Source organism: Corylus avellana, chromosome 11 (genome assembly GCF_965113065.1).
Source record: "Corylus avellana chromosome 11, dhCorAvel1.hap1.2, whole genome shotgun sequence".
NCBI classification, from domain to species: domain Eukaryota; kingdom Viridiplantae; phylum Streptophyta; class Magnoliopsida; order Fagales; family Betulaceae; genus Corylus; species Corylus avellana.
The window spans coordinates 5,994,361-6,007,835 of NC_142500.1; the positions used below are offsets into that span (position 1 = coordinate 5,994,361).

Consider the following 13,475-nt stretch of genomic DNA (forward strand, 5'->3'; position numbering starts at 1 on the left):
TTTATCTTTCATATTTTTTTCTTATTTCCTCTTAATTAAAGTATATTTTTAATGCAAAGAGTGAAAAAAGTTGATTATTAATAAAATATAATAGGTAAAATGTATAATAAATCTCTGAGTCAACCCTTCAAAATTTTAATATCCTTAAGTTTTTTTTTTTTCGAAAATTTAGTCCCTGGATCAATTGAAATGACAATAAAATCCTTGCCGTTAAAATTTTTTAACAGACGTTAAAGAAATTCAAAACGCATCATTTTACTCAATTAAAATATTAATTTAATTTAAAAAATTAAATCTAAAAAAAAAAAAAAAAAATTAAGGGTGGCCATGGGTGGCCCTAGCCACCACCCAACCCCTATGGGGTGGCCGCGAGCCACCCCATGGGTGGCTCGCGGCCACCCCAAACCCCCCCCGGGCCCCATAGGGGTTAGGTGGTGGCCAAGGGTGGCACCTGGCCACCCTTAATTTTTTTTTTTTTTTTTTAGATTTAATTTTTTAAATTAAATTAATAAAAAATTAATATTTTAATAGAGTAAAATTGTGCGTTTTGAATTTTTTTAACGTCTGTTAAAAAATTTTAACGGCAAGTATTTTATTGTCATTTCAATTGATCCAGGGACTAAATTTTTGAAAAAAAAAAAAAAAAAAAAAAAAAAAACTTAAAAGATATTAAAATTTTGAAGGGTTAACTCAGGGATTTGTTATACATTTTCCCAATATAATATCTAGTTAAAGTATATAAATATTTAAAAAGTTTACTTATAGTGATTTTGAAATAATTTTTTACAGATAAATTTTAAAAAATATTTAAATAACTCGATGTGAATGCTTTGCTGACCACCCGCAGAGTCATGAAGATAGTTAAGACAATCGACCACTAGGGAAGGCGAACTACCCCATAACCATGAGGGTAGTATGCCACCCAACACCTGTTTTTATTTTATTTATTTCTTTTTTATTTGTATAATTGTTTTAAGGTAAATTTGTAATTTCATAATGACCTTGATAGAAAAATAGTCCGAATTTGTAAGGAGAATGTTATTTGTTACAAAGCATTAAGCATGCACAACTTCTTTCTTTTTTTCTTTTTTCTTTTTTTTTTTGTTTTTTTAATAAAAAAAATTGGAAAGAAATGCCAATTATAACTAATTAACCTGGACGTGATCATAGTAATACCAACTTGCGGGAGACTGCTCAAGAGAAACCTAGACGGCGAAAACCGCAGGCACACCTTGAAGACCAGCCGAGTCATAACTTAACCGCCCACCCTATCAGAACATCAATGAGAACCAAAGTAATTTATACTTATCAGACATAGAGATTCTTCATTGCGAAGATTCGAACCCACCCTAGTACTTAACCACTTGAAAATTTCCTTGGGCCATTTAACCACCATCCTTGATGACATGGAGTTATTTGTCGCTTTTTAAATCCTAAAAATTTATTTGTCAACCTGAAACCCTAAGGACTAATTTTGCAATTTTTTTTCCCAAAAGGTAAAACGCTGGAAACTTTAATTGGTTGCAAGTACATTCTGTCTTAATAATAAAATTTAAGATTATAATGAACAACATTCAACTAAAACATCTGATATTTGGTAAATTATAGTCTCTGTAGTATTCTTGATTGACAAATAATAGATTACGCATTATCACTGTCAAAAAAACACAAAAGGGTTAATTGAAATAACAAATAAGAGGTGTCTGATAAGGAAAATAAACCAGGAGCCACAAATTGCAACTTCAAAAAAAAAAAAAAAAAAAAAAAGGCCACAAAATGAAATGTATATTCATTACATAAATGTAGTATCAAAGTCGTCGATTACAAATCACTCCTATCCTCTATTGAAAAGCTTAACAGACCTAAAAGAAAAAAGAGAGGAGAAACAGAGAAATTACCAAGAATAATTTCCTGTAAACATCAAAGAGTAAGCAGGCATAAAAACTTCTGACAGTAGTCTGGAAAACATTATTACCAACCTTCATTGACATAAAATAATCAAATAATCCAAAGCCCTCGCTCTGACTAATTATTAAACAAAGAATCTCACCCTAGCTAACTACTGCACATACACAATATATGGTACACATCTCTCTATTCTTCATATTTTGCATTCTCAAAATCCAAAAACCAATTTTTCTTTCTCCCCCATGTTTCTGTTTCAACAAAACCATCTAGATAAGGCCTGAATATGGGTTGTAGGCTTGAACAGGCATACCTGGGTTATAGGGGTGGACACTGGCTCCATATGTATTTCCAAAAGGATTTAAAGACTGTTGTTGTTGTGGAGCCATCATCATTATCTGCTGCTGTTGTTGATACATGAAAGCCTGCTGCTGGTTGGCCATTGCAGCCATCTGTACAGTAGGTGGTGCAGCCACTGTGTGGGAGGCCAAAAACGGATCATGTGCTGTCTGATGCACCATGGCACCGGCCATTGGAACAGGCTCCCATGGGTTGTAACTTACATTCTGGTTGCTTCTTCTGATTGCATCATCATAAAGGCTGTCTAGTGTAAGCTTGTCTAATCCTCCAGCCTATTTTCAATATTGACAGACATGGAAGTCATTATCAGTCATTATAGTTGGCCAAAAGAAGAAGTATCATTCATTAACAAAACGGTGATCACCCATTAGTGAAACAGCAATGAAAGTGTTTGGATGTGAGCTTGTGCTAGTGTTTTCTTAGTTTGTTTGTAAGTGCGTCTGTGTGCACAGGGGAGAGAACTTTTTGTTTATGACCCTGAAAACAGGACTGATCGTATTTTAGAGAAAGCTGTGACAACCTCAAAAATCTACCTCAACCATTCAATGGTAAACAAGGAAAACATAGAGAATATCTTGAGGGCAAATGGCAGGGGACAAAAAAAGATCAAGTACCAGTTGGCTAGAAGCTGTCGCACTCTCATTTGAGCTTGGAGCTGTAACAAGTGCCAACTCCCAGCCTGTGGTTCCATTTGCTTGATTCGGGGCAGCAGATGTCGGTTGATTATCTGCAACAACCACCACAACAAAACATGGGAGCTCACTCCAATCAATGGATGAATTTCCAAATCTCGACAAGTTTAATCGTATCAGAAAAAACTAAAACTCTTAAGTCTACCATATCCAGAGCTCTATATTCTCAATATAAGAGCTCTGGATCTTGAAACAGAACCAGTTCAAGTTGACTTTATCAGGGACTAAATTGAGTTCTCAACCTCTTTGGTGCTGGCTAAACACTACAAATCATTAAATATATATTAAACAGGAAAAATGCCTTACCAACTGGAACAATTGCCAAAGCCATAGCATTCTTCTCATCTAATTCTGAAGCTTCTGGAGTAGAATCATTCAAACCCTAGCAACCGAGAAAAAACGCATTACTTAGGAAACAATTAAGGATTCAGCAAGATGATGGACATGCAGAAGCGGTAAAGGAGAATTCCACTAGAATGCAAAGTGTTTGAGAAAAAAAAATGCACAGAAAGGATTCACCCTAACTACAAATTTTTCAAGATGATAATATGCAGAATAAAATGAAGAAAGATAATGGGAATTACCAACAAATCAGGCTGTTCAGCCACAGGCGTTTCTACTTTGACTGGTTCAGGCGGAGGAGGTGGTGATGGTGGACGTACCTCCTGCACCTCTGGGTCCTTTTTATATTCTATGGCCAAGACTTCCTTAGGGGAGGCAATTTTATTGTCAACCACCTGCTTGGTTAAAATTAAAAATTTAGGAAATAGTTACCAAAATATACATTGGTCAGAACTTATTTATTCAGAAGAATGAAGACACAAGAAAAATAATTCCTTCAATACAGCGGGAAGACAAAAACTGAAAAAAATAAAGGTAAAAGGAGAATTGTGTCAATTTTAAATTTAATCAACTTCATAAACGCAAACAAAAATATACTATAGTGGGCTCTTAATACCAATTTGATGCCAGATCTTTAGAAAATGCGGCTCCAGATTAGGTTCCTTGATAAGTTCTTGAAGGCTTCTTGGATGGGTTTGATGTGTAAGAACTTGGGGATTATTAAATTATTAGGAGAAAAAAACTGAATCTTGAAGGAATTTAATGGCTGTTTGGTATGAAAACAGCAAATTAAAGGAGAAAACAAAAAGATAGACCCTAGGCAAGCACACCTAGGTTCCCTAAGCAATCACACCTTCAAAGCTTTAAGAAAAGGTGCTGGAATTTCATTGAACTCAATATTTTGATAGAATGCATAAAAATCTTTATATAGAATATTCTAAGCTTTTTTCTTAGAAAGATTAAGATTCTTATATAAAACAGAAAAGTAACTAAAAGAACTTCTAAACCAAGTAGGAAACGACTAAAACACAAGGGGAAAAAAGAAAAAAAAAAACAAAAAAGAAAGGAAAGAAAGAAAGAAAGGACCCAAACATAGAAGGGAGGCTCATCAGTTTCTGGTACAACCTATTCAAGTAAATCTAGAAATTACTAGATCATCCCTACTTTAATATAACTTAAGGAAAACTGTAGCAAAAGCTTCTTTCTAATGCAAATAGACATAAAAGCAAGATTAAAAGAATGGACCAGATATCCAACTAGGCTCCAAATCAAGTAAAGACCATAATTTCAAATCATTCTGTTTTTTAAGTTTTTTCTTCCAAGAGCTTCTTGCTGCCTGCATCACTATTGGTCAGTGATATCCGATATTTTTTTGCTTTCCTGTTTTTCAATAACAATGCACATAAAATTTATTTCTAATAAAGTTAACAAAGAGCAGTTCCTTACTTGATCCTTGCGAAATGTTGAACCTCGTGGAGCGTCTCTCACATAATCTTCCATGGTTTGTAGAAATGATGCAGGGGGCTTCATTAAAAAGAAATAGTCCACTTAATAAAAATTTTAGTAAAAATCAAAACTGAAAAACTCAAAGACCAGAAATATCTGTTCCAGAAGGAACCACAAGTGAGACACCCAACCTGCTCGATCTTAATAAACCTCTCACCACGCCCAATATCAAGATTTTTACATATTTCATAAAATTCTGATAGTCTCTGAGCCTGAAAAACAAAGAGATTGTAAAATTTCCACAATGTAAATTCCTTCCTTTGCAACACTAAGCAACAGCCTATATTAGGACAAATATTCCCAGAAAAGGATACCTGCTGCCCAGCCTTCCTGTATATATCAAGAGCTCTCATAGCATCATTGCGTTGCATCTCAAAGAACTGTCATAATTAAGAGTATCATAATAACACTTTTTTGCTAAATATCCCAATTTATTATTTAACAACCCAAGATTATATCCAACCTTGTCAACCAAATTGACAGTGCCGTCACTTATAGCTTGATAAATTTTTGTGCTTTCTGAAGCAACCTATTTGAATGATAAAATTCTGTCAGAGAAAATGATAATAAAATAATGTTGATTAAAGATAAAAATAAGAATAAGTAAAATGGTTACAAGTTTCACCTACCATTGAAAGTGCTAACTGAATCACAAAGTTATGAAGTGCTGCCCCTTGTGGCTGTACAAATTTTCATCAATATTTACGCATTAGAAGATTCAAAGATCATGTTATATTTATTCTATAAGTTCACACATACCCAAAATATTTGTAAAATTTGACTTAGAATTGACATGTACTGGCACCCATCACTCCCATTTGACTAATAGTAACATTGTGTATGGGTAATCTTTTTTTTTTGATAAGTAATAATGATATAAAACAAAAGCGCAGAGGGGCGCAACCCATATACACGGGAAGTATAAGTAGAGAGCGCCTAAGAGGGAGAAAAGTGAAAGAGGAAGTCAAAAAAACTAATTACTAAAGGAGCTAGCCAAGCGGCCGTCTAAGAGTAAAGAGTAAAGAAGAAAAGATGAGTTAGTTCCAATGTAGGGGTAATCTTGAAACTGATAAAAAACTCAATAAATTACCTGGCAACCAAGCACACGAAAAAGTAGCTGTTGCAAAGCTGGCAACTGCTCAAGCAATTCAGCAGTGTCCAGATCTTTCGTCCTCTGCATCAAATTTGCAGCTATTAATTCTTCATCATTGCCACGAGATCAAAAAACTAGAGTTTCACAAGCTAAATGTAACGCAAGGAAGAAAAATATAGAAATGAACTTCTGACAGGATCCTTTAAATTATATAAAATTAGACCCAAATTTATGAAGAAAAGTTACAATAAGAAATACAAGAGCACACAATTAGTACTCAAGCACTCGCTGAGCCTTCCCAAAATATTTTTAGTGTACTACAACATGACCCATATCCATATAGTGACAGAGGCAGAAGTTCTTGGTGCAGTTCTGAGAAAGACGAGACAGATTAAAAGAATATGTCCATCAAGTAATTCCCTACCTAATGCCAGTGTGACACTACTAAAAAAGAGGAAAAAGAAGAAGAAGAAGAGAAGAGAGCTGGGAAAAAGGAGAGACATAATTTTTATCTTTTCAAATGCACAGTTTTTTTTTTTTTGGGCGGGGGGGCGCAGGGGGCGGGTTTTAACATCCTTGATTAGCTTCATCAGAAAGTTAACCTATTGAAACATACCAAAACTTTTTTGTGCACTTGATTTTGAATTGTCAAACTACAATATCCACATGGAAAATAGCGATTGCTTTCTCAAAGCCAAAATAAAATATGACAGTGAAATCCAAAGCCAAAAAATAAAGTCATAATATAAGAATAAACTTCTTACTGGGCGATCTGTGTCAATGTCATACTTCAACACACGAAAGCATTCCAGCCTCTCCTCCAAAAATAAGGCATAGGTACGGACCCAAGCAGAATAATCCCATGCTGGGCAGCAGATCAAAACATTCTCATAAACAAATAACTCAATGTTTCAATAGAAAAATGTTTTCACATAATAAAGGACGGGTGATAGTGGGTTGGTACCATTAGGACTGGAATCATCTTTGAAATGAGACATGTTAAGCATATGGCTCCTGCTTCTGCCATAATTAATGAGTTCTTCATGAAATGTGGGGTCCACTTCCCTCAGAGCACGATGAATTACGATTAATGTTTTCAAAGCAACCTAAGAAAAACCAATTCTGTTAACCGAGTTTCGACAAGAAGCACAGACAAAACAGTTCCGTTCGAGCCAACAATCATTCATGATATATTGTGACCATCAAGTTCGCCACAATATCAACAAACATTATCCCCACATCCCAAATTGTTTGTCCAACTTAGAAACTCCAAATTTAAGGGGACATTATCTAATACATTTTCTTTCAAATATAAAGTTACTTGTCTCCTAACTTGCCCTTCTTAATTTAAACTCAAATAAGACAAATGGAAAAAGGGGTATTGACTTTTCCAAGAAAGTAAAATGTAAATTAGGGAAGTTATTAAATTTTTGTTATTCACTTTTCAAAGTGGAATAGATTTTGGAACATCCCAAAATTTATAGGGGGCCAAACAATATGGGGCGGAGGGAGTGCTTCAAAGTACAATTACTACTGTCTCATCAAGCTCACAGTTTCAAATCTCCCAATCCAAACTGGACAATTAATAAGTATAAATGGCAATCGACTACAGAGTATGGAATATATAGGCAGAGTAAAACATAACAGTGAGAAACTACTGCAATGGGCAAGGGTATTAACCACTCATGCATACCTTTTTGTTTCACAGCTTTTTAATTACTTATTGGTTTCTTAAGGAAAAAGCATGCATGTCATATCCCACATTTTCAATCACAGGCACAATTCTGTAGGATGGAGAAGTTCATGAACATCATGTCTAAAGTGGTTTCCATTGGCTAAGGTTGTTCAACAATGATGATCAAGACCAAGATCATTAAAAATACAGATACAAAATAATTGAACAGTATGACTAAAGATGAAGTTCTCCAATGCACAGTTCTTATAACTTCTAATGCATACAGGAATGCCACTATATATATTGAAGGGCTCCTACGAATGTCATCACATTTATTATTGGTCAAATTGGAAACTAAAGGTTAACAACTAGAGTCTTTAGCATGATAGAGTAATGTTTGATTTGCTTCAGATCATGAATTCATCAATCCCATCATAAAGTAATGCACATACTGCCCAATTATGAGTCCTCGATAACCGTCTGGCAAGAGCATGGATGCAGTATGCAACATCAGCCCGAGGTCGTGTAGCTGAAATAGCAGAAAAAATAGCTGAAAAGGAAAACATAAATAAATTGCATCAGATCCCCGTTCAAAAACATTCTTCAACATGTAGATCCCCAATGGTACAAGCGCGTAAAAGACAAACTAGAGAGGCCATGTTCATATATAACTTGCATCCCGTCTCGAATAGAGAAGAAGAGTGAGCTGAGCACTCACCTCTAATGTGTTTTTCCTTTGCTGGGCGCTCAACATGGTTTGTGGCTTTAACTATAGCAATGTCCAATTCCTGCAAAAAAAATTTACCTCACCAAGACAGTAAGATACATCCACGATTGAAAGAACCCTCAAAAAGGACTAGATGCAAATTAAGTATACCTTGTAATCACTGTTGACTTTAGCCAAGGAAACCGTGGTGGTGTCCTTGAGAGCACCAAGTGCTTTTCTCAAGCTGTTTTGCGAACCGGCTCCAGACATTATCTCTCCCCCTCAACCCTGAAATTCTACCATTAAAACCGACGACTTAATTTTGAAGTCGTTTACTCCCAAAACTAAATTCAATGACCTAAACACAAGCAAACCCAACAAACTCCAAAGCTTAAGACAATTCACCGACAACCCAATTTTTTTGTTTTTTTTTAATTCAAAAAATGAAGTTGTTATCACTCTATCCAGATCCAACCCAGATAGCATTTCGTCGGTGGCCACACAACGGTTACATTAAACACCAAAATTCAACAAGCTCTTCGAATTATCAACAATAAATCGCTATTTTAATTATTTATTTTTAAAATAACAAAAAAGTTCCCAAATCTATACAGGAAAATCAAACAAAAATTCAGCGCAGAGGTTCATAGACGACATTCTTGTTAGATAAAAACGAATAAGAAACGATTGCATAACAGGGCAACAAGAACAGGAGGCAACACAAGCAAAAGAGCTTGATTCTATAAAAACAAACAGAAGCACCGGCAATAACCATCAAAGATCTGACAATAACGAAAAGCACGCAATCCATGCAATAATCCAACAAAGCGTCCACGGCTGAAGTACGAAAAAAATTCAAACAGAACATAGAGAATAGAGAACTAAAGAGACACACATAGATCAGAGAGCTCCAATTTACCTGCACCTGAATCAAGCAGAGACAGAGAGAGCAGAGAGAGGAGAGAAATTCAGAGAGAAAGAGAGAGAGGTGGAGACTGTTCTGCCGACGACCAGCGAAAAGTCGAAAATAAAACGAGTTCGGTTTGGTTGGGTCGTCGGCGTCTGTCTCCACTGTTTTTTTTTCTTTTTTCTTTTTCACTGTATTTCAACCTTCCTTTTTTATTTTCTATTATTCCAATGATTTATTTTGGCTATTTTTAATGTCGTTTATCTCTGTGCGTGTCAGAGAATACGGCAATGTAAGAACTTGTACCGCCTCCTTTACTTCTCTGTCGCGGCTATTAATATATTTCACCCTAATTTTATATTGAAAAATGTTACGTGTTTTTTTAGTGTTTTTTCGATATCCTCTTAATTTTAATGGAATTTTTAAAATTATTATTGAATTTGAGATTTATATTATTGACTTTTAATCTATTAGTAATTTTAAAAGTCATATCACAGTTGAGAGGACACCAAGATAATACTAGAAGAACACCTAACCTTTCCATTTTATATTTAAGTTTTTTTTAAAAAAAAAAAATACTTAAATTATGTTACGGCAATCAAAATAATTTAATACCTCAATCCTATATTAAGAGACGAGTAGCTCAAGGTGGTTTATAAAAAGAAAAATGTTACGGTTGATCTTATAGTTCTCTGGATATTCTCATGATCCTATGTGAATATTGTGTTTAAAAAAAAAAAAATTGTTTTTTTTTTTTTCTAAAACAAATAATATTCAACTAAGACCAGAAAAACACCAAGCATTCTCCAAATACTCATGAGTGCTAATCACTAAGTTCAATATTTTTCTGAACTTTATAAGTGATTCTAAATAAGTTTCAAATCGACTAATTGTTTAAGGTATAATACAGATGTGGCTAAGCTAGGGCTTATACTTTAACATGTTAATGCAAGAATATTAGCTCACCAAATTTTATTTTATAGGATTTGTTTTGATTAATTTATTAATATCATCAATATTTGATTAATTTATTTATTAGTATCATCTTTTGAATGAAGGGCCAAAGTGGGTGAAGGTGTTTGAAGATAAGCTATGGCTATTTGCATGAGAGCTATTCTCCTAATCCAGCAAATAGCTTTAGGAACACTCCTTTAGATTATGAGACTATGACAAATTCTTGGCTTAGAACAAGAGAAAAAAACAGAAGTTTCTTTTTTCTTTTTTCCTTTTTCTTTTTTTTCCTTTTTTTTAAGGTAGAAAGGGAAGTTGCTTAGAAACTTGAACATAACTAATACTGCCAGCTACCTAAAGACACCCAGTTTTGAATTTACCTTCCACTCTAACCCTTGGGTTTTGATGAAACTACAAAACTGCCCTTGCCATTTTGAGAAACGGATTAGAGGGCCCCTCTGTTCTCAGTTTAATGATTGCTGTTTTAAAAAAAGTAAAAGAGTATAAAAATTTGAACATTATTGCATGGTTAGTTGGAAACATAATTGAGCTCTTTTGTTAAAAAGAGAGTTGGAGGGTAAAATTGTAATTTTATCGTCTTCAGTAAAAGTTTGATACATTAATCAAAAATATTAAATTAAATAAAATAAAAATGAAAATAGCCTAGTTAAAAACTTTTTGTTACTTTTCTCATTCATTCTAATTCTCTCGCCCGCCGCCACACCACCACCGAGCTCCTCAAACTCACCTTAAAACTGAGCTTATTTTTTTTCCTTTTTCCTTTAATAGTTGTCTATAATAATAATAATAATAAAAATGATATTTTGAGTAGCTAAAATAAAAGACATTGCTCGAGATGTTCTAAGTGAACTTCCTTTGTTGATAGTGCAGTCGGACCTTAGTTGCAACCTAGGCTGTGGGCGGTCATGTTATTAGGTTGTTGGGTCTCTAGCGGCCCGTGACATATTAAATATTACTTAGAGAACGAGATTAAATAATATCAACAAAAAGTTATATCATCTATAAGTTGAACCCGACCCAATTTGCAACCGTAAAATTAAAAGAAAAAATAGTAAAACCCTTTTCTTATTCAATTTTAGCCAACCTAGAAAAATATAACAGCTAGCCGAAGGTATTTCCAATTTACAAAGAGTAAAAGACAAATATAACATGGAAATGTAATAAAATATTGAAAAACAGATTTTAATTTGTTTCCTTGTCCATCAAGTTATAAGACTATATCAAGAATTAAGGTTGATTGTGATGTGCATACCAAAATTAATGGAAAACAAATGCTGGCGGATGCTCATTTTCAGCTCCTTCAAGTTGCGTAAAAAAACGTGCATATTTTCTGACTTGCTTCAAACTATATAGATATCAACGTACGCTTTTAAAGAATTTAATATTCTCAACATCAATGCCGCTTGCTTAGACAACAGTATAAATTATATAGGTCAGTTTAATTTGGTTTATTTAATTAAATTGGTCAAATTCTTCTAATTTTGTATTGAATTCGTGTCAAGTTCATAGGTCGTGTCAAAATTTGTCTGCCTTTACGTCGCATTTCGGGTTTGAATCGTGTTGAGACATGGGTATAAGACTATATAGGTTAACCTTAATCCGACCTATTTAGTTAATGTGTTACCTTTATACTCATATAAAATTATGTTCAATAAACTTTAGACTCATATGATTCTAAAGTTTATTGAACATAATTTTAGTTTTGAATAGCTAAAATAACATGATTATCTTTCTATGGTATCTCTTAGTGTGTTAAACATGGATTTATTGAGAAAGTTTCTTATTTCTGTTGATCGTCGTGTTTAAGTTGTTTTTTCTAATAATAGAATATTCTATTTTTTTTTTTTTTTAAAAAAAAAAAAAAGGTTAGTTTTCTAATGAATTTAAGTAATCCCATAAATAGAATCGTCTTCTTTTTCCTCCATGATCTCTTTCCCTTGATTATAGCTACAAATATTTTGGCCTTGTCGTTAAAGTCAATAATGTGACGTTGTGTTTTAAATCTTCTAAGAAGTGTGTTTTTTTTTAATTGTTTTTTATAATATATTTGACTTGAAAACAAAATATAAAAAGACAAAAATAAAGTCGTTAACCGTCATAGCCAAGATGCTTTTCAAAAACTAATAAAAATAAAAGAAATGTTATTAAGTAGACTATTATATACTTAAGATGGCGTGACAGTAAAAATTAACTCTTAATTTTTCTTTTTAACAAGCCCTTATTAATACAAAACTCTGTCATATCATCACAGTTGTATGATGATATGACATTACTATAAAATAAACAGCCTATTAAATAACATTACTATAAAATAATACATGCTTTCCCAAAAAAAAAAGAACCCTGATGGCACCCTAGCTTTGGCGATTAAATAACATTACTATAAAATAATACATGCTTTCCCAAGAAAAAAAAAGAACCCTGATGGCACCCTAGCTTTGGCTATTAGTAAGAGAAATGTTATTAAGTAGACTATTATATACTTAAGATGGCGTGACAGTAAAAATTAACTCTTAATTTTTCTTTTTGACAAGCCCTTGTTAATACAAAACTCTGTCATATCATCACAGTTGTATGATGATATGACATTACTATAAAATAAACAACCTATTAAATAACATTACTATAAAATAATACATGCTTTCCCAAAAAAAAAAGAACCCTGATGGCACCCTAACTTTGGCTATTAAATAACATTACTATAAAATAATACATGCTTTCCCAAGAAAAAAAAAGAACCCTGATGACACCGTGACTTTTCCAATGATAATGTTAATACCATATCTTTAGAAAATTGAAGAGCAATCAAAAGTTTTTGAGTAATGATTCAGAGCACGCTGAAATTATATACATATAAAAAAAAATTAGCTGGCGTGCATGAACTGTTCATTCACGCCACCATACCCTTCATCATTACCCAAAGTTTTTTTTTTCTCTTTCTTTTTTTAAAAATAAATACAAAAAATATTACCAAAAAACTGAGTAGGAATTTCCTTCCTAGTCAAAAGTCACCTATTTAGAGGAGTTATTTATTTATTTTTGGGTTGGCAGAAAAATAAACTCTCAACAACATATATGGTGGATTTGTTTGACTTCTCTGATTTTATTCTTTTTCTTTATTCAAAATTAATATAATATAGATATATTGTCCTGGTTTTCAAATCAACCATACATAAATTCTTGGTCTTATCAGCTTCCTTGAGTTGTAATATATGATGGATCAAGGGGCACTTTATTGGACACGTCACATCACAGCTATGCGCCACGTGGAACACGAAACTGACATTCCAGCCGCGATCCGTATTGAACCCATGTGA

General features: G+C 33.4%; 1 protein-coding gene across 2 annotated transcripts; it reads right to left on the bottom strand.

Annotated features, from left to right (window-relative positions):
* Positions 1-1,774: 1,774 nt before the first annotated feature.
* On the bottom strand, positions 1,775-9,372 carry LOC132165663 (ENTH/ANTH/VHS superfamily protein). Of its 2 annotated transcripts, none has more exons than XM_059576316.2 (16): positions 9,199-9,372; positions 8,451-8,567; positions 8,292-8,361; positions 8,026-8,123; positions 6,863-7,004; positions 6,663-6,763; positions 5,896-5,979; positions 5,435-5,485; positions 5,269-5,334; positions 5,120-5,185; positions 4,937-5,017; positions 4,746-4,823; positions 3,542-3,694; positions 3,264-3,339; positions 2,880-2,992; positions 1,775-2,537 (listed from the first exon to the last, which is right to left on the bottom strand). In XM_059576316.2, exons 2-16 carry the CDS (start codon positions 8,547-8,549, stop codon positions 2,175-2,177), a joined length of 1,641 nt encoding a protein of 546 aa, XP_059432299.2. In that variant the 5' UTR covers positions 8,550-8,567; positions 9,199-9,372; the 3' UTR covers positions 1,775-2,174. The 2 variants fall into 2 exon arrangements, with proteins under 2 accessions (XP_059432299.2, XP_059432300.2); XM_059576317.2 differs by having other exon boundaries at positions 8,451-8,575.
* Positions 9,373-13,475: the final 4,103 nt, after the last annotated feature.

Excerpts from the sequence above, each read along its gene's own strand:
- LOC132165663 (XM_059576316.2), bottom strand. The coding sequence starts at position 8,549 with ATGTCTGGAGCCGGTTCGCAAAACAGCTTGAGAAAAGCACTTGGTGCT. Across the intron at positions 8,362-8,450 it reads AAGTCAACAGTGATTACAAG|GAATTGGACATTGCTATAGT; the intron begins GTATACTTAATT and ends TTTTTTTTGCAG. Across the intron at positions 5,018-5,119 it reads ACAGGAAGGCTGGGCAGCAG|GCTCAGAGACTATCAGAATT; the intron begins GTATCCTTTTCT and ends TTTGTTTTTCAG.